Source organism: Aythya fuligula, chromosome 18 (genome assembly GCF_009819795.1).
Source record: "Aythya fuligula isolate bAytFul2 chromosome 18, bAytFul2.pri, whole genome shotgun sequence".
Lineage (NCBI taxonomy): Eukaryota > Metazoa > Chordata > Aves > Anseriformes > Anatidae > Aythya > Aythya fuligula.
The window spans coordinates 5,851,850-5,868,841 of record NC_045576.1 but is presented as its reverse complement, the minus strand read 5'-3'; the positions used below and the strand labels follow the sequence as shown (position 1 = coordinate 5,868,841).

At 35.0% G+C, this 16,992-nt stretch overlaps 1 protein-coding gene across 2 annotated transcripts in view; it reads right to left on the bottom strand.

Moving 5' to 3' along the window:
- The window catches only part of TBCD (tubulin folding cofactor D), a 125,622-nt gene that overhangs the window by 93,256 nt on the left and 15,374 nt on the right, over positions 1-16,992 (bottom strand). For both annotated transcript variants that reach the window (XM_032199678.1, XM_032199677.1), the window contains 6 exons: positions 13,192-13,237; positions 10,484-10,616; positions 9,108-9,250; positions 8,230-8,290; positions 7,642-7,716; positions 4,301-4,395 (listed from right to left, as the gene is read on the bottom strand). In XM_032199678.1, the coding sequence (XP_032055569.1) occupies positions 4,301-4,395; positions 7,642-7,716; positions 8,230-8,290; positions 9,108-9,250; positions 10,484-10,616; positions 13,192-13,237 (553 nt within the window). The remainder of the gene's footprint in view (positions 1-4,300; positions 4,396-7,641; positions 7,717-8,229; positions 8,291-9,107; positions 9,251-10,483; positions 10,617-13,191; positions 13,238-16,992) is intronic.

The following is a 16,992-nucleotide window of genomic DNA, read 5'->3' as shown; positions in this document are numbered from 1 at the left end:
ACCAATGTAAAAAACGTGGTTTATGTTTATCTTTAACTGAACCACTATGAAAACAATACTGAAAATATGAAAGTCAACAATTTAGGTGCCTAATCCTTTGAGGTTAAGACAGACACTGGGCAACCTTCAAACTCCAAGTCTAGAAGGATATTTATATAATTTATTTCACCTGAGAAAACTCTCCCGGTGAAGGTTTTATTTCAGAAAAAATGTGTCACCAATTATGTGTTTCAGTGTGCTTATAAATAGATCCTAAAACTGTTTACTGCTTCTACAACTGTGTATATAAACTTGTAATTTTTCAAATAAATCTGTAACCTATACTTAAAATATATGGAAAGTCATTAATGAACACAAAAACATTCACTACACTATCTGTAACACACATTAAAAAATAAATCAGCAGAGAACTTGCTAGCTAACTTTTCAATTTACAGGTAGAACATGGTATTGAGTACCAAACAAGGAAGTTCCTTTTTCAGAGTTAAGTCAAGGAAGTTCATTATGCAAATTAATTCATCTGCATTTTAGCCCCATATCAGACCTTTTCCAAAAGGCTGCTTCTACAAAAAGTGTAACTGAAATGAGGCTGTTCATTGTATAAACAGCTGGCCTGAGCTTGAATAGTCTGCACTATCAGTCTTAAGTAAAACAGACTCAGACTAAGCATTACTGACTTAAAAATATCATATATACTTCTCACTGTGTCACTATTCAGATAAGAGAGATCCTCACATGCCTAAACATTATTAGTAGGCATAGACCTTTGTAAGGAAGCAGAGATGAGTTCAATGCAATGTTGAGTCCCCAGAACTTACTGTGTAATTTTTGTGCTCTGATGTTCTGAGATAAACTTTTTAGAATGCTCTGGCTAAGCTTTTAACATTAAACAGTCTATTACAGACATTAAGCTTCTGATTTAAGAAACAGAAAAAAGAGTACCAACACAGATCCCTAATATTATTCATAGAGAAAGCTTTTCAGATCATCAGAAGACAAAAATACCAACACAAAGTTTGAACAAAGGGAATATGGTAACAGTTAAATAATGACGGCAAGGCAGTAAGGATTAAGTTGTACATCAGTACTTGATGAAACAAAGAGAAAGAGATTCTTTCTAGGCCAACCTTAAGGCTTCAAGATTAAGGACAACCGCTACCAAATCCACAATTCCCAGCCATGAAATTACAGTCTACTGTCCCTGCTTTTTTTTTTTTTCTTCCAACTACATTAAGCTGTGTGTCTCCCTAATCTCTTGAAGCTTAAAGTTTCATAGGTCCTCTTATCCATAAGTTCCAAAACTCTCATCTCTCCTTCCTTTTTAATTAGAATTCCTTTAAGTCAACAAGGAAGAAAAGCCGTCTGGTCATTTTCCATACAGTTAAAGGATTTATTCTTCACCATCTCTAGGAAAATGTTCACAAATTAGCTGCAGTGGTAAAATACAACATATCTCCATGTCTCAAACGAGCCAAAAACTACACTGAAGAGAAACTTTAGGTTAGCTACCTTCATTAACTCCATTTCTGTCATTCCTATCAGACAGCCCTCTCACTCGGTGTTCATAAACAAATTACTCTAGGGTTTCACTTCCTTTAGAACAACAAAATCTGTCCTCACACTTACCTACCTATTCTCTTGCTGCACCTTATACCCATTAGCTGTAGTCTTGTTCTTATCACTGAAAACAGTTGTCAAAAGGAAAGGCTGCCTTTCAAGAGGAAGCGAATAAACTTTCAGCTTAGTCTCGTCTCATCCAAATAATCTTAGTTCTTTCAATCTTTCGCTGTCAGTCTTATTTTCTGTTCTCAGAATTCCAGTTGCTTTAGGCTAGCTTTCTCTAAACAGTGTTATAAGTGTGATGTCCCTAACTGAGTACCAATTCTGAGGCACAATTTTAATATCAAGTAAGACAGAAGGATTACTGCACTGGATTTTTGACTTTTTTTTTTTTTACCACCTTGTTCTACTGAGATAAAGTTGTTGACTGATGTGGGTGACCCACATGAACTGTTAAAACCTTTCACGACACTGCTGCCTAGAATTCACTTCTTGTATCTTCAGTTGCGTAGTTACTTATTCCTGACTAGGACTACTACTTTGTACTTGTCCTCATTCCCTAGATCATTTTCTGAAGGACAACTTGAACCTAAGTCTGTCTTTCAAAGTACAGCACAGTTCCTCGTAACATCACTGTGTTAGCTTCTCTTCTGACTTTCAGAATTCTTTCCTTTGTTTTACTCCAAATTATTGCAACTGACTTTGAGTTTGTACATTAATAGTGGATTGGATAAATTGCATAATGCAAAACTTACGGAAGGGAGACTAGTAAATTAGGAATATATTGCATTTAGTATAATTATTTTCAAATTAATTTAAATGGGAAAAAAGGTACACTAAAACAAAAGAAATGGAGAAAGCACAATTTCAATTGTACTGTGCCTATTCTACAGCCTGGATAGGCTCACCAATAATTCTCACAAAGACACAGTGTGCTTTGTCATTACCTGTTATACTCTTCACTAGCTGCATCCCATTGTATGACCAAGTCTTTCAAATGTTATCCCTGCAAATTCAGACTGCCATCCTTATACATCCTTCACATCATCATACATTTCTGCCTTATGCATAATTCATTCTTGAATATCATGTAACTGAAGGAGTTGCAGTTTAGTCAAGATAATCACTGACTAGGTTTCTTGCTCATCCTCTTAAAAGAGGATGGTTTGAATTCTTAGCAATGCTTTATTAAGAAACTTTCAATTTCAAAATAACAACATTTTTCCTTAGACCTCGATGCCTGTCTCCTTCCCAGAAAGACCTTGCTGCCATGACTGTGTTCCCTCCTTCCCTTCCTCCCCTTAGCTTTCTATTGCTCGGGTGGAAGAGCATAAAGCTATCTTATGCAATCTGACGAATTAAAAATTTGCATGTAAGCCTACGTATCCTAATATCACTTTCACAGGAAGCAATACGTTTTCAGTGCACGTGTGCTGAAAAAGAAGAGCGTAAAGGATACAGCTCTCAGCCTCACTCCACATACACAAAAACTGTACCTAAAAAGTGAAGAGAGACGGTTTCACAGCACAGGTCATATCACAGGCAGAGCTAGGATTCACTCGTGATTTTCTTACTCCTACACAATATCAAATCTGCATGAACCCTTTAGTTTACACCAAATTAAAAAAATCTATTACAGTAGGCTATCCTGATTCCTTGATAAAGCTATACAGTTTTCGTTTAATTTGAACTAAAATAGAGTTACCTTTAGATGACTTCCTATTCTCAAAGGGTTTTTAAGAAAACTTTTAAAAGGTAAAGGGGCAAAAGTAATTAGAAAAGGGAAACCAACTGCACAAAACTTATTACATTCAAAACATACTATTTGGCGTATGCACTTTTTTCACAGGGACTGAATAATAAACTGTATTAAATATATTTCACATTTTCTTCTCAAAGCCAACAGATAGCCAGAATAGAAAAGACGTATCAACCTAGCTCACTAATACAAAATACCAGTTTTGAAACATTTTTGAAAATTAGTGTTCCCTCTCTCTGTTCCTACAGCAATGCAAGAATACATGGTGAGATCAAAAGAACCACCTAGCCCAAGATACAGTTTTAGAAGTGCCCAGTGTTGGATATGTGCTACTGCATTATGTTTTTGTCACTTCAAGTCTACAGCAAATTAAACTAAATCATGAAAGATAGAACTGCTACTTTCACATTAATATCTATGTGCTTCAATTAAATTCGATATAGACAGAAAACACATAAAAACCAATTTCTTCAGCCCCATTATTTCTTTCCATTCTCATACTTCAAAGCCATAAAAAAACTTAAAACCCTTAACTGTATAAATTATATCGAACTTTCCTCAAAAACTTTATCATTAATAAACAGAGTTAGCCACCAGCTTTAAAGTACAAGTTAGTCATCAATTATTTTATATATTCCATTTAAACAATGACATTGACACAACTGACAGAGACGTACAGAATTATTTTTTTATACAACTGCACAAAGAAACATGGGAAGAAGAAAAAAAGAAAAACCCAAGAAACTAATTTCATTTTGGAAAGAAAAATTTATTAAGTATAAATAAGGCACACCCAAAACAGTACTTTTGATAGAAGCACCTTAAATATCCCCGTAGGCATATTTTTTTACTCTAGACTTCAATACTACGGTCATTATTCAACACACATCAGCAAATTCCAGTCGATTGCCACATATTAAGTCTCTAAAACTAAAACCTGTTAATTCACAAGCACAGTAACATTCAGTAACTGCAACTTACCATCTGAGATCCGGGAAGGGAGTAACAATCCTCTTCTGCCTAATTCAGCCAGAGCCAGGCATCCACCATGCCATGCATTGTCTGTTTCCTGAAAACTAATTTTAAAACAAGTTTTGTTAAGACCAGCCTTTCCTTTTTGGATTTCATTTGTCATGGTGAATTCATAACATTTTAAAAGGCACCAACCAGCATGTATTTATTGTGTTGTTATTCCTGTTAGATTTTTAAAACATAAGAATGGTGAATTGAACATGTTTTCTTTCCCATTTTGTGCAATATAAATACTGATGTAAACATGATCAAATAAGCAATGACACAAGCAAAAAAAAAAAAAAAAACCAACAAAGAAAATAACGACCACGTATCATTATAAACGTAAAAACATAACCTATTTACAAAAGAATGCAATACAAAACACTCATGCAGAAAAGGAAAGCAACTTCCTATTACACTGCCAAAGATGCAGGTTTACAGAATATATCCAAGATAAAAATGAACTGAATGCCAAACACAATCCTTAACTAGCAAAAGACGTCTGAGCAGTACAACAAATGTATAATACAAGCCTGTGCATTTCAAAGGTGTCTAAACACCACTGTTTGCTCATTTAAACAAAACCATAAACCAAAACAGTGCCTTATAGTGAACACAGCAAAAAGAATTTCAAAAACAGTACACAGACTTTGGTGGACTGGCAGGTAAAGGAGTGAAAAGGGGAAAGCTTGTATGCTGTGTGACTAAACACACACGAAGTTAATTTTGTATTAAACTACGAATAGGAACCTAAGAATAAGACACTAAACAACTGAACTATGTCACACCAAAGCTTCATCTCTCCCAATCATCCTGTGTCTGAAATGGGCCAATAGCAGATGCTTAGCCAGAGACAAAGCACAAAGGATCATTCCCTCATTAGCCTCCTCCTGGCTTTGGCAATCCAATGTAAAGGGACTTCCCAAGCCAGAGGTTGCATCCAGAATGTCACATTTAATAACCTCTGATGGGACTCTCTTCCATTAATTTGGATAATCCCTTTTTGAACTCCCTTTACACTTTTGGCTTCCATAACATCCTGTGGCAATGACTTCCACAGGTTAATTGCGTGTAAATGTACTTCCTGATACTTCCCAGTTGTCGCACTCTGAGGAAGAGTGAATAGTAAACAATTGCTGGCTTTCCCTATTTCTTTCATATACATGATTTTATATATCTCCATTAGATCCCTCTACTTTTTCTTGCCACTTGGAAGAATCCACGTCAGTTAAATCAATTCCTGATGATTGAGTTTTGATATTTCTTCCTTCTTAATAATACTTAACATTCCAGTTGCCTTCTTTATTTTCTGACTGTTGCTCCATTGACACCTTCAAAAAACTATCAAACCATGAACAGTGAATTCAAGATCTCTTTCCTGAGTAGTAGTAACTTTTATAGCTGGCTGTGTTCTTCCCTAAGTGCATTAGTTTTCATTCATTAGACATTATATTTCATGCCACTTACAGTCTAGTTACTTTATTTAGGCTTATATAACATTTTCTTTTCTGTCCCCTTTAGTTTTCACTGTATTAGCTAAGTTCAACCATCAATCAATTTCATCACCCCACTGTTCACCTTTTTTCCAGGATAATTTTTGAGTATCTTGAACAGCACAGGGCTCCTATGGACCCCTGCAGACTATGCTGAAAGTCTCACTGTGATAAATGGTCATTTATTTCTTTCCTGTCTCTGAATTTATCTATAAGACATCCTTTCTTCTTATCCTGAGAGATAAAATTTGAAGTGCCTCTAAAGAGCAATTGACTTTTTATTTTATTCAGTAGATATTTAGTGCAAAGTGTACAGAAGATATTTAGTGCAAAGCATACAGATTCTCCTTCATCTTGTCTACATTCATTCCCAAGTGCTTTTGGAGAAAGCAGGTCATTCAATTACTAGCTGCATTACTCACCCCTATGACTTGAAAAACAAGGAAAGAAAACACTGCGAGTACAGGTCTTTGAAGCTCCAGGGATAATTGAGATCAGCAGCACCTCTTAAATTAATCACAGTAGCGCAGTGGAAGTATTGGCTAAGTAGATACTTTCACGTTGCAAGTTTTTAAGACTCCATAGCTTCTTTTTTTTATTGCATGAATTTTTTTCATGCAATAAAAAATTGCAAAAATTTTTTAGAAAGAATTTTTTTCATGAAAAAAAATTGCAATTTTTTTTATTCCTTTTAGCTGAAATTTTTAATTTGCACTGTCAAGTAAGGTGGGATTTTTTTATTTTTTATTTTTAAATAGTAGATTTGAGTGTCAAACTAAAGATTACCTGTATTTTTTCTCAAAAAGAAATTACTCTTTTTGTTATTAGCTTAGTCAAAAACAGTTGTTTAGACCTTAAAGCTCAGGTACTCAATGCAGAATTGAGCAACTCAATACAAAAAAGCATATGGTACTTGTTTAACAATTTAGTCCATCACATGCTCTACATGCATGCAGAAGCAAGCCATCCAGCAATAAAGCACATCAGAAGAACATCCTAGCAGCTATAACTGATCAGACTGATGGTTTAGCTGATCTAAAAGCTGCTCCATGACCAACACTACACTCCTCTGGCCTAGTAAAAGAACAAGACAAGTATATTGTAACTCTCTTCAAAACATTCCTAGTCTCTGGCTGATCATGACAAGTGTGCAGAAAAGAAAAATGGTGGTTTGGTTTTGTTTATTTTTTCATCAGGCATATACATCCACATCTTGTAGTATAACACTTTTACAGTTTCCCTGTGTAATGTGAATAACCACTTTTTCTGTAACCCAAACTTGTCACCTCCTACTTTAGTTTGTTTCTAATAATATAAAAACTAGAGAGCAATCATTTCCCTGTCATATACAACGTCATAAACCTCTGTTATACCCCTTTCATTCATTACTCTTCCTAGATGTTTTAGCCTCCCCTCACATAGAGACTGATTTGTAACACTAATAATCTTCAGAATCCTTTTGAATATCACTTCCAGGTCTACTATTTGCACACAACACTCAAGATATGATCACACCAGGAATTTTTAAGGGAGCAAGCTAATGAGCTTATAAAGTTTATTTATTTATTTATTCATTCCCAAAGATCAATTTTAGTCCTTCCAAATTAATTTAGAATGGGGTGGAGACAGAGGATTAGGAATAGTTTACTGAACACCCTGAGTGTGGTACACCTATGCCTTAGGAGATTCTGAAATCTGGGAGAAGAAAGACAATAAAATCTACAGATTTCTAGACCTATTTTTGTAACTGGAGTCTTCCTATTTCATAAACAGACACGTTTCACATGCACATAAAATATGAAGTAAGATTTTTACCTAAAACAATCCAACAGAGAGCCAACCACATCATCTGCTAATTCTTTTGGAAGTCTTCCAGTTATTCTACCAATTCTAGAGAAGAAAAAAAAAAGGATACAGTGATTCATTAGTACTGCCATTTGATGAATAAATCCAATAAAAAATTTAGTTACTGGAAGCTTACAATACGATGGCTGAATTCAAGGTGACAATGGATCATGCTAACACCATTAGCCTAAAACACCAATCTCAAGCTTGAAGCAAAAGCTACAAAGTAGAGAATTTAACACAGAAATATATTTTTTTCAAAGGAGAGGAGAACAAAGACATTTTGAAGAAATACTACTTTATAGCCTTTAAGTCAAATCTTACACAAGATGTCTATTTCCAAACCCAGCTGTAATTTTCCTGTAGACTAGCCCCATCTCACATGCACCTAGATAAAGTCATAAACACAGATTTACAGCATGAGCTGTGCTAAAGCCATTTGAAGTAACTGTGAATATTGGCAAGACACAAATTATCAATCACAGGTTACATTAGACTGTATTTTTGTTGTTGTACTGGGTTTAGCTTAATAGTTTAGAGTAACAATAAGAAACCTACCCTTTTGCTGCAGACCACCTGACAATAGTGTCTTTGTCTTTCAGTCCAACCAACAATTGCTCTGCAGATAAATTCATTGAAACAAAACGATTATTTTCATTTATTTAACAAGAGAAATACTTTTTTAAACATTAAAAATCCATTTTCCTATTAACATAGCTGCCTCCCAATTTAAACAAAAATATTTGTTTCCAGATTTCTTATACAGGCCACACAAGCATGACTTGAAACTAAATAAATATAAAAGATGTCAAAATTGTTTTCTAAAACAGAAAATTTGGTTTAAAATTTGAATTACTCTGACAGGTTCAAAATAGAAGTCAGGATGTTTTTTTTTTTTTCAGAGGTTCCTTAGATTACTTAGTTATAGATGTTTTCTGATGCCATCTTTGCCTATTTATTTATAGCATATCCACTAGAAAGCTAGCAGAGGACCTCCTTTATGAATACATACTAATAGAAAATGCTGTTCCTTCGATACTACCACAGGTTAAAATCTTCCACATAATTCTTTTGCTTTCATGTAATGCCATTTACTTCATTTTTCATTATGAATTTTAATTCATCCTTCCATCTCTGAAAGGCTCAAGATAACACTTTCACATTACTGGGAAAGTGTATTTCAATAACTCCCTCCCCCAACCCCACAAAAAAAATGTTACAAGTACTGAGTTCCTACTTGTGATGCTAAAATTCAAATAATTTGGCAAAAATTACGTATATTTTAACAAGATGCACAGATTGAAATTTTATAATCTTTTCAATTGTTCACGTTAGTGCAGATACCCATTTTACTTTCTTAGCACTAAACAAGCCATTTTCATAATGTGCACTTAATTTGCAGGCCTTACGATAACTTCTGTCTGGTTTTAACACACCTACAACATTTTCAATCTCTCCTGGAATGTCATATGCCTCATCATCCTCAGCTTCATTAGCAGCAACATTTATTATTTGATTCTGCGTAACCGAACCCTTAGCTTGCAGATTGGCAGCCAGAGACCGACAGCCACGTTGATACCTAAACAAATAAAAAAGAGACAGTCAATAATCTTTTCTGATTTAAGTTCCAGTTGAAATAGGTATATACTGTTACAAAGCCTGCTTGTCAAGTGACTGCACCTCCCAGTGTACAGCTTTCCAGTTACTTAGAGGTTGCTTTAAAGGAAAGGGAAAAGTATCCCATTTTCCTCCCTCCTGACCCAGTTGTCTGTTTTCTAGGTTGAGAAAAGCTAGACTATTTAAATGGTTCCTGTGCAAAACTGTTTTGTACCTTTCATCATCTCTCTCCCTTTCCTGTTTCAATATAACCTACTTTCCACTACTGACAATAAGAGGAAAAATTCCCATACCCTAAAACACTCTCCAAAACCTAAAAAAATATATATATATATCAATTTATGAAAAATAGTTTTTAAACGTTAAAGCCAGCTCGGTACTTTCTGCACAAGCTGTACTCAGATATTTAGCCTGTGGTATAGATACATTCTTACAAAAGATATACTTTCCATGCTAAACTGACTCTTGCCATTGGGCAAGGTACACTCCACCTAAAAAGAATTTTCTATGCCTAAGGACATTCTCAAAAGTTGGTAAAAGAAATACAATAAAAAATAGTCACCAATGGAGCCTGCAATTTTAAAAATATCAGTGCGAGAAATCTAAAAAAGAGTTTGCCCTCTGGCAATAAGTAAAACCAGACACCAAAACCTGACTAATATGCAAAACTGAAGTGGGATCACAAACCAGTTTTCCCCTGTGAACCTTCTATCGAATCAGGGTAGAAAAATGAAATGGAAAAATTAAGTTCACTCTCACAAAATTGAATTAAATCAACTTCAATAACAAAGTTCACCACCTTCCCATCTTTACCAAGTTATGCATTATATAGGAAGAGACTTTGTAATGTGCAACACAAAACATCAAAAGACTTCGGTTGTCACAACGTTGCAGCGGTTTACTATACCAAAATTGAAAAAACAGAGAAAACTAAATACAGCATAAGAAATCTAATTCTCCGACGTGTTCAAATGAAGGATGTATGCAAGTCTTAAATAATACAAGGATTTCTTTTTTTTTTTTTTTTTTTTCGGGGAGGGAAGGCAGGAGGGCAGAGACTGATAATCAAATGGATGGATTTAAGACTTTTTAAGGTTTTGGAGTGTTTGTGATTTTTTTTTTTTTTTAAAGATTCACTTTACTTAAAAAAAAAAAAAAAAGAAAAGAAAAATCACTGTTTCAACTTTAAACTAACCTCCACTTTGCTACCTTCGGTTTCACAAATGTCAGTCCAAGTCGTTGAACAAGTTTCATCCCCAGCTTGCGAAGAACCATCTGATTACTTTCTGATAGCTTGCAGTTATCAAGACACTCAAGTACAGTAGCAGCTGTAAAAGAAACATGTCAAGACAAATAGTTTAAAAAAGACTCAGTAAAAAAAAAAATGTTTAAAATCTCAAAAAATCTGTAGCAGATTTAGATTTTTAAAGGTGTTACTGAAATGCAAATGCTGTACTACCTACTTTGTCATAGTTTTGACAATGGCCAAATAAGGGTAATATCCTTCACCTACCAGACAGGTAGGATTACTTTAAGGATTACTTTTGACTATGAAAATCAAAATGAATCTAGATCATGAGGGAGCATTTATGCGTCTCATTCTCACCGGAAGAAACATATTGAAGAATCTTTCATGGTCTAAGAACTTTCAGTAGCCTAACAGAACCAGAAGTCAGAAAAAGCAATTCAGTTACTCTGTGACCAGTCTCTGCATACTAAAAAACTGTTCATTTTCCTCATTTTTTATTTTCAGGTAGCACCAACTTAAATCCTCTGCACAGAAAATTTTTATGATGATGAATGTCCATAAACACTTAGACATGAAAAATAATGTGTACGTGTAAACAATCAGCAACAAAACCTTTCATTTGGGTACATCAAAGCTAACACAGTTATTTGTCCAGCAAAGTAAAAAACAGAGACTAATGGAGAGTCTTGGATTGACGACTCCAGAATTCAAAATTTTCACAAGAAACACATCCATGCTACAAATAAAACAGTCCTTTTGCATTTGCAGCCTGAAACGACTTTCTCAAAGAAAGAGCCTACAACTTATCAGTAGTTAATATGAACTAACAACTCAGACCCTGGAGGACCAATCATTCTTACTGTAAGCACTGCAGATACAGAATTACATCTTTCTGCAATTTTCTAATCCAGTCTCATACTGGGTTTTCTAAAATATCGAGATCAAGGGTATAGCAATTCTTTCAAAGTCTGAGAAATCGTATGGCACATGACTTAAAAATCAACTCAAGTTTTCAACAGCTTTATGATTTATCCTGACATACTGAAATATTTGTAAAATAATACATGCAGGCAAAATGGTGAAGCCAATAATGACTATTATTTAAATATCTTCCTGCAACCTGGATTTTTGTTTTTTACAACTTTTAAAAAAACTAGGTATTAATGCTTCAAAAGACTGCAGAAACATCAATACTCACAGAGAGAAAAAAAATTAAGAATATATAAATATAAGCCTTTTCCAAGTCCAACTACTGAATCACTGTGGATCATCCACAGATCCAAGCAAATGGTCTCAGGAGTTGTGCTCGTTTTTAACTCCAGTTCTATAATACAAAAGGACTCCAGTTCTATAATACAAAAGGACAACACAAAAGTGTTGTCCTTTGACTTCCACCTCTTTTTTTCTATTTAATCTTCAGTTCTGTTATAACCCTGTAATAACTAACAATCTCTGATTTTTTCACCTCTCACATTTCATTTTCCCCCAAATTTTTTGTCTGAATATTTGCTTCTTAGCTGTGAGCATTCTGTCTTTTCTGGGGTAAATTTATTCATTCATTGGTATGTGCCTTGCTTTCCTCATACTACCAGATGCCACAGGCCAAAACATCTAACTTTACCAGCAGGGTTAACAACATGAGCCAAATATTTTCTTTTTGTTTTGATTATGACAATATTTTGCTGTACAGATGCATCTTTTAAATTATTTTGCATTATACTATATTTTATCTAGCCTGTTCATGTTTCTAGTTATCTGACACATCCATAATTTTAGTAAGGGTCTGCATGTCATACTTAGTAACTGGGAGAATGAAACTGTTTCCTGCTCTAGATCTACATAGTTTCTCTTCTGAAGTCAAAATCATTCCATTAAATCAAGTTATATGCATTCTAATGCAAGTTTACATCATTGCTTGATTCCTGTGAATAGCACAAAACACATTTCTGGTGTTTTGCTAAGTTCCACAAGAAAGATAATCTCTTTTGCTGTGTTCTGTAATTAGCCATTATCTCTCTGTACCTCTCTATTCCACTACCAATAAAAGGCAAACCAGTATTGTGCAGTCAGTTCAGAACAATTCCAGGTTTTACCATGAGAACATACTTCCAACATAAAGATACAATATTCAGAAACTTCTGTGTTCTCAAGTACCTGTCTATCCCTAATTTAATCCATTATCATCTCTTTCCACTGAAACTTTTCCTCTTTTCAACACCACCACATGATTCCAGCTGGATCCTGTATACAGCAGGTTCTTTAAACTTGGGATTTCCTAACTCCTGGGCTTATGTTAACACTTAGAAATTTTCTGTAAAATTTTCAGCAGTGATAGGCATAACACCAGGTTATGTTCTAATGAATTTCATTAAAATATGTTTCACATCTTATGTTCTGTGCTCAGCCCCTTTAGCCCAATGGCGAACCTGATCACCTGCCAAATCTCTAATCCTTTCATGAGATTTTCCAACATAACATTCTTCAGCTGTATCTTCTCCTCCCTCACTGGCTTCTCTTCTTTTTCCCTTACTTTGCATGTTTTCAAACTTTATTTTACTCTGTACAGAACCATTCATTCTTTATCAGTGCGTCCTTTCTTCCTTTTTTAAATTGAAATGGCTTTAAAAACAAAAATCAGGATATTACAAACTTACCATATGGTAAACAGTCTTCTCTTTTGCCATGTTTAAATAACTGTGCCTATAATTAAAATAGGGAAAATAAATATAAGAATATAGAGATTCTAAAGCTTAATATATCAGGCATATAGATCTAAAATATTTTTTAATATTCCTGCAATAATCTAAGCTATTTAGTAATTTAAACAGCCAAGAGGAAGAGTCTCGGGGTGCAGCTCTACTTCTTTGTAAGTCAATGCAAGTCAAGGCTACCATGGCTCAGCCTGCCCCTCCCATTCATACACTCATTCAGGCAGCCAGCTCAGGGAGCTGATTTGGCCCAAAAACACACGCTCAAGGAGGCAGTTGGGGAGCCGTTCTTCAGCCAGCTCAGCTCCCTGATCCATCCAGCTCAGTGCTTCAGTGCTTGGTCATACCAGTTCAATGCAGGTGCAACCACAGCAGCTATTATTTAACAGCTCACGCTGCTTTGAACCTCTAAGAACTGAAGACGAATCTGCAGACCACGAATAAGTGGAACTCTACATCCTGTTTGGGACCTCATGACATCGAAGGGTTCTCCGAATTGAACAAAGCCTTGCTCATAATTTAGACAGAACACATCAATGCGCCAGTTGCTGTGAGAAGCAGGACAGGTGGACACACGTGAGCGAGCTTGGTTGTTGGTAGCAATCAAACTCAGACAAGACAGGACACAGCACAGGCTCCACTGCCAAGTGTTTTACTCTGCTTCTCCAGCAGCTTTTGAGAACTCCCTGTTAAACTAAAAAGTACAGAATTCCCTGACTGCAAATATACCTCCACCAGACACATTTTAATTCCTGTGCCAAGGGATTTAAAGAAGAGTTCAAGCATTCAGTCCTGCAAATAGCCCCCAAAATAATTTCACATATGGTTAAAAATCCCAGTAAGATCTAGCCTCAGCTGTACAGGGAGAAAAAAGCACTATTACTAGCAGACAAAAACACGTTACACATTTAAAGTTTCCCCAGTCCACTTCACATGTATCAAAACTACTGTCTTCAGCCACTTAGTTTTCCTTGAACTTTGCCATTCACCAGAAGAAAAACCTTCGTCAATAAACATGCCTAGGAGTTAAACAAGAACAGACTTACCTTAAAAATATGTACTTTCTCACACATACCAAATACACATGCCTCCTGTACTGCAGGTGTGGTTAAGAGCAACAAAAGCAATAAAAACACCTTTAGGCTATGTACCCATTCTGTTTTGTTTTGTAACTAAATTACATTTTAGAATCCTAAATTAGCACTTCTGATCAGCTTTACTACAAGCTACATAGTGGAATTTAACAATGTATCTTGAATTATTTAAGATTTTTAATGTTTTCCTGAAGTAACCAGGCAATTGTAAGACATCCTATAAATAGTACACTTACAAAGCAGAAATGCTACAGAACCATTTTAGGTTCTGTAGCAGATCTATAAATCTAGAGTATTATTAACAAACCTAAAAATTGCCCTATCTGATTTGTCTCTCTCTTTGCAGAAGTGTGCATAAGTTCATTTCTCCGTATCTTTGTGCCTGTATTCAGAACAGATGGCTTCTTCCCAAGGTTAGCCAGGTGGCAGTGGATGCCAGGAGACACAGCAGCATTTCTGCAGCACCTTTTCTTCAGAAGTACTTCTCCTTTCTGCACATAAGCCCAGGTAAGAGCAAATACTCTTTTTAAAGGTGTGCATGGACTGCCTCAAATTTATTAAGACTATGTTAAAGCATATTCCATCAAAACATAGTGTAACTCCTAAAGTACTGATAATGGAAAGAAACAGCTTTGTAATATAGCCTTGGGAACGCTCCTGGGCAACTGCATTTGGAGCTCTAGCCCCACACTTCACAGCAAACTGTCATGGAGTTCCTGCAAAGATGGAACAGTAGCCTCAGAACATGCTCGCATTTTCACTCTTATGTAGCTCCTTAATTCTAACACCTTTCTGCAAGTTTCTTCCTGAGTTTTCACATCCTAAAGGCCAACTTTGAATTCAGTTCTGACTCCTTGAGAAAAACATAACCAGAAGGTGTATCACCTCAAAGCGAGAAGAGAGAAGAAATTAACCAACAGAAAAGCAGGAAATAAGAAAACTCTTCACTTATTGTAAAAGACTTATTTTTAATAAGACAACTAAGAAACCAGCCTCACTTACAAGTCAATTTAGAACAGCAAACTCAACAAACTCCATTTCACACATTTCTCTAGAGAATTTACTGGACAAGCGAAACACATGTTGTTTTCCTCCAACATTTCCTCATTACATACTTAAATAACAAACTATTTTCATATTTGATTTTCATCATGGAATATCTACTCACAAATACACCAAGACTTTATAATGTACTTTCAGATGTTAAAATCATTATAGCAACAGCTGTAATTCAACTGAGATTTACACTACAAGACAGCTGGATTATTTATTTTTTTTCAGAAAACAAATCAGGTTCCACACCTTGAAACTAAACCTCTCTTCAATCATTCAGTAGCAAGAGTTTAACCCATCATAAGAACCCTGACAAGTTTTAGACAGGTCTACATAAGAAAATCTCAGGGAAAAGCACTGTTTATCTTGAGAACTAAAGTTACAAATAATGTTAACTTCCATTAAGAATATACACTCTGTATATACCATATGAACCTTTTTCCTTATAAAGTATGAAAAATATGCAGATTCTAATATAGGAAATTTTCAGCTATACAAATCATAGTAGTTTATTCCCATCTTTGACAAGTTTAGTACCTGATTCAATGTTCTCCCTTACTCTCGAATATGGAGTAAGGGGTTTTATCATTGATGCAAGTTTTTAGGGAAGTACAAATTAACCAAATAACACTGTAGCTAGTGTGTTACAAGTTAATAAACAAACTTTAAAAATGGGGACTTAATATTTACATGGTTTTTGATAAATAAAATGTTGCCTATTGATTTTGGAATAAATAAAGCTGAAAAAGAGGTACATGTGAAATGAAAAAAGTTTTGTTTGCACCAACTGATGTACACTGCAGGTGGAACATAACCTTCTACCAGATAATTGGTGTTTCAGCAAGTGACACATTAAGTATTTTCTTTCTCTCAAAGAAAATCTAATATTTTTTTTAGCAGAAAACAATTCTTATAAAAGTAGGCAATAACCATACTGCTGAGTACTACTCTTTGGATGGTCAAGAGAGCTGAGAATCCAGCTTCAGCTTCCGCCCAACCTTTTTTTTTTTTTTTTTTTTTTAAATATTAAGACGATGTTTTCATGACTTCTTTGTGAATCAAAGCATGTAAAAACATTCACAAGCCCGAAATTTGTCAAACATTCAAGCTTCATTGATAACTCCTCTGGGGAAATAAAAAAGCACTTTACCTGCTCTATTGGCCTCTAAAATTAAAGATGTGTGTATTTTTCTATTTTTTTTTTATGTTACTAACATGCATATAAAGCAAACTTACTGTCTTAGAAAAATCCTGCAACACTAGAGCATACATACAGGGGTTATACTAAAAAGCAAAGTACACGGTGCACCACTGCAAGCAAACAAATAAAAAAATAAATAAGGAAAAAAGGACAAATCAGCATTACAGTATTTAGTTTAAACTTCCTGCCTTGAAGGAAGAAAAACATCCGAGGCACACCGTTTCAGAAAAATCTGATACAAACAAAATAATTAATAAGCTTGGTTTGCCACCCATATAGACTATTTTAGTGTCAGCAAGTAGTAATACTGAAAGTAAGGAGCCTGTCTGTTGGAGTATCCAGGCAATTGGAGTTACACCCTGGTCCCTCCACTTTAATGAGGACACAGAGCATACACCA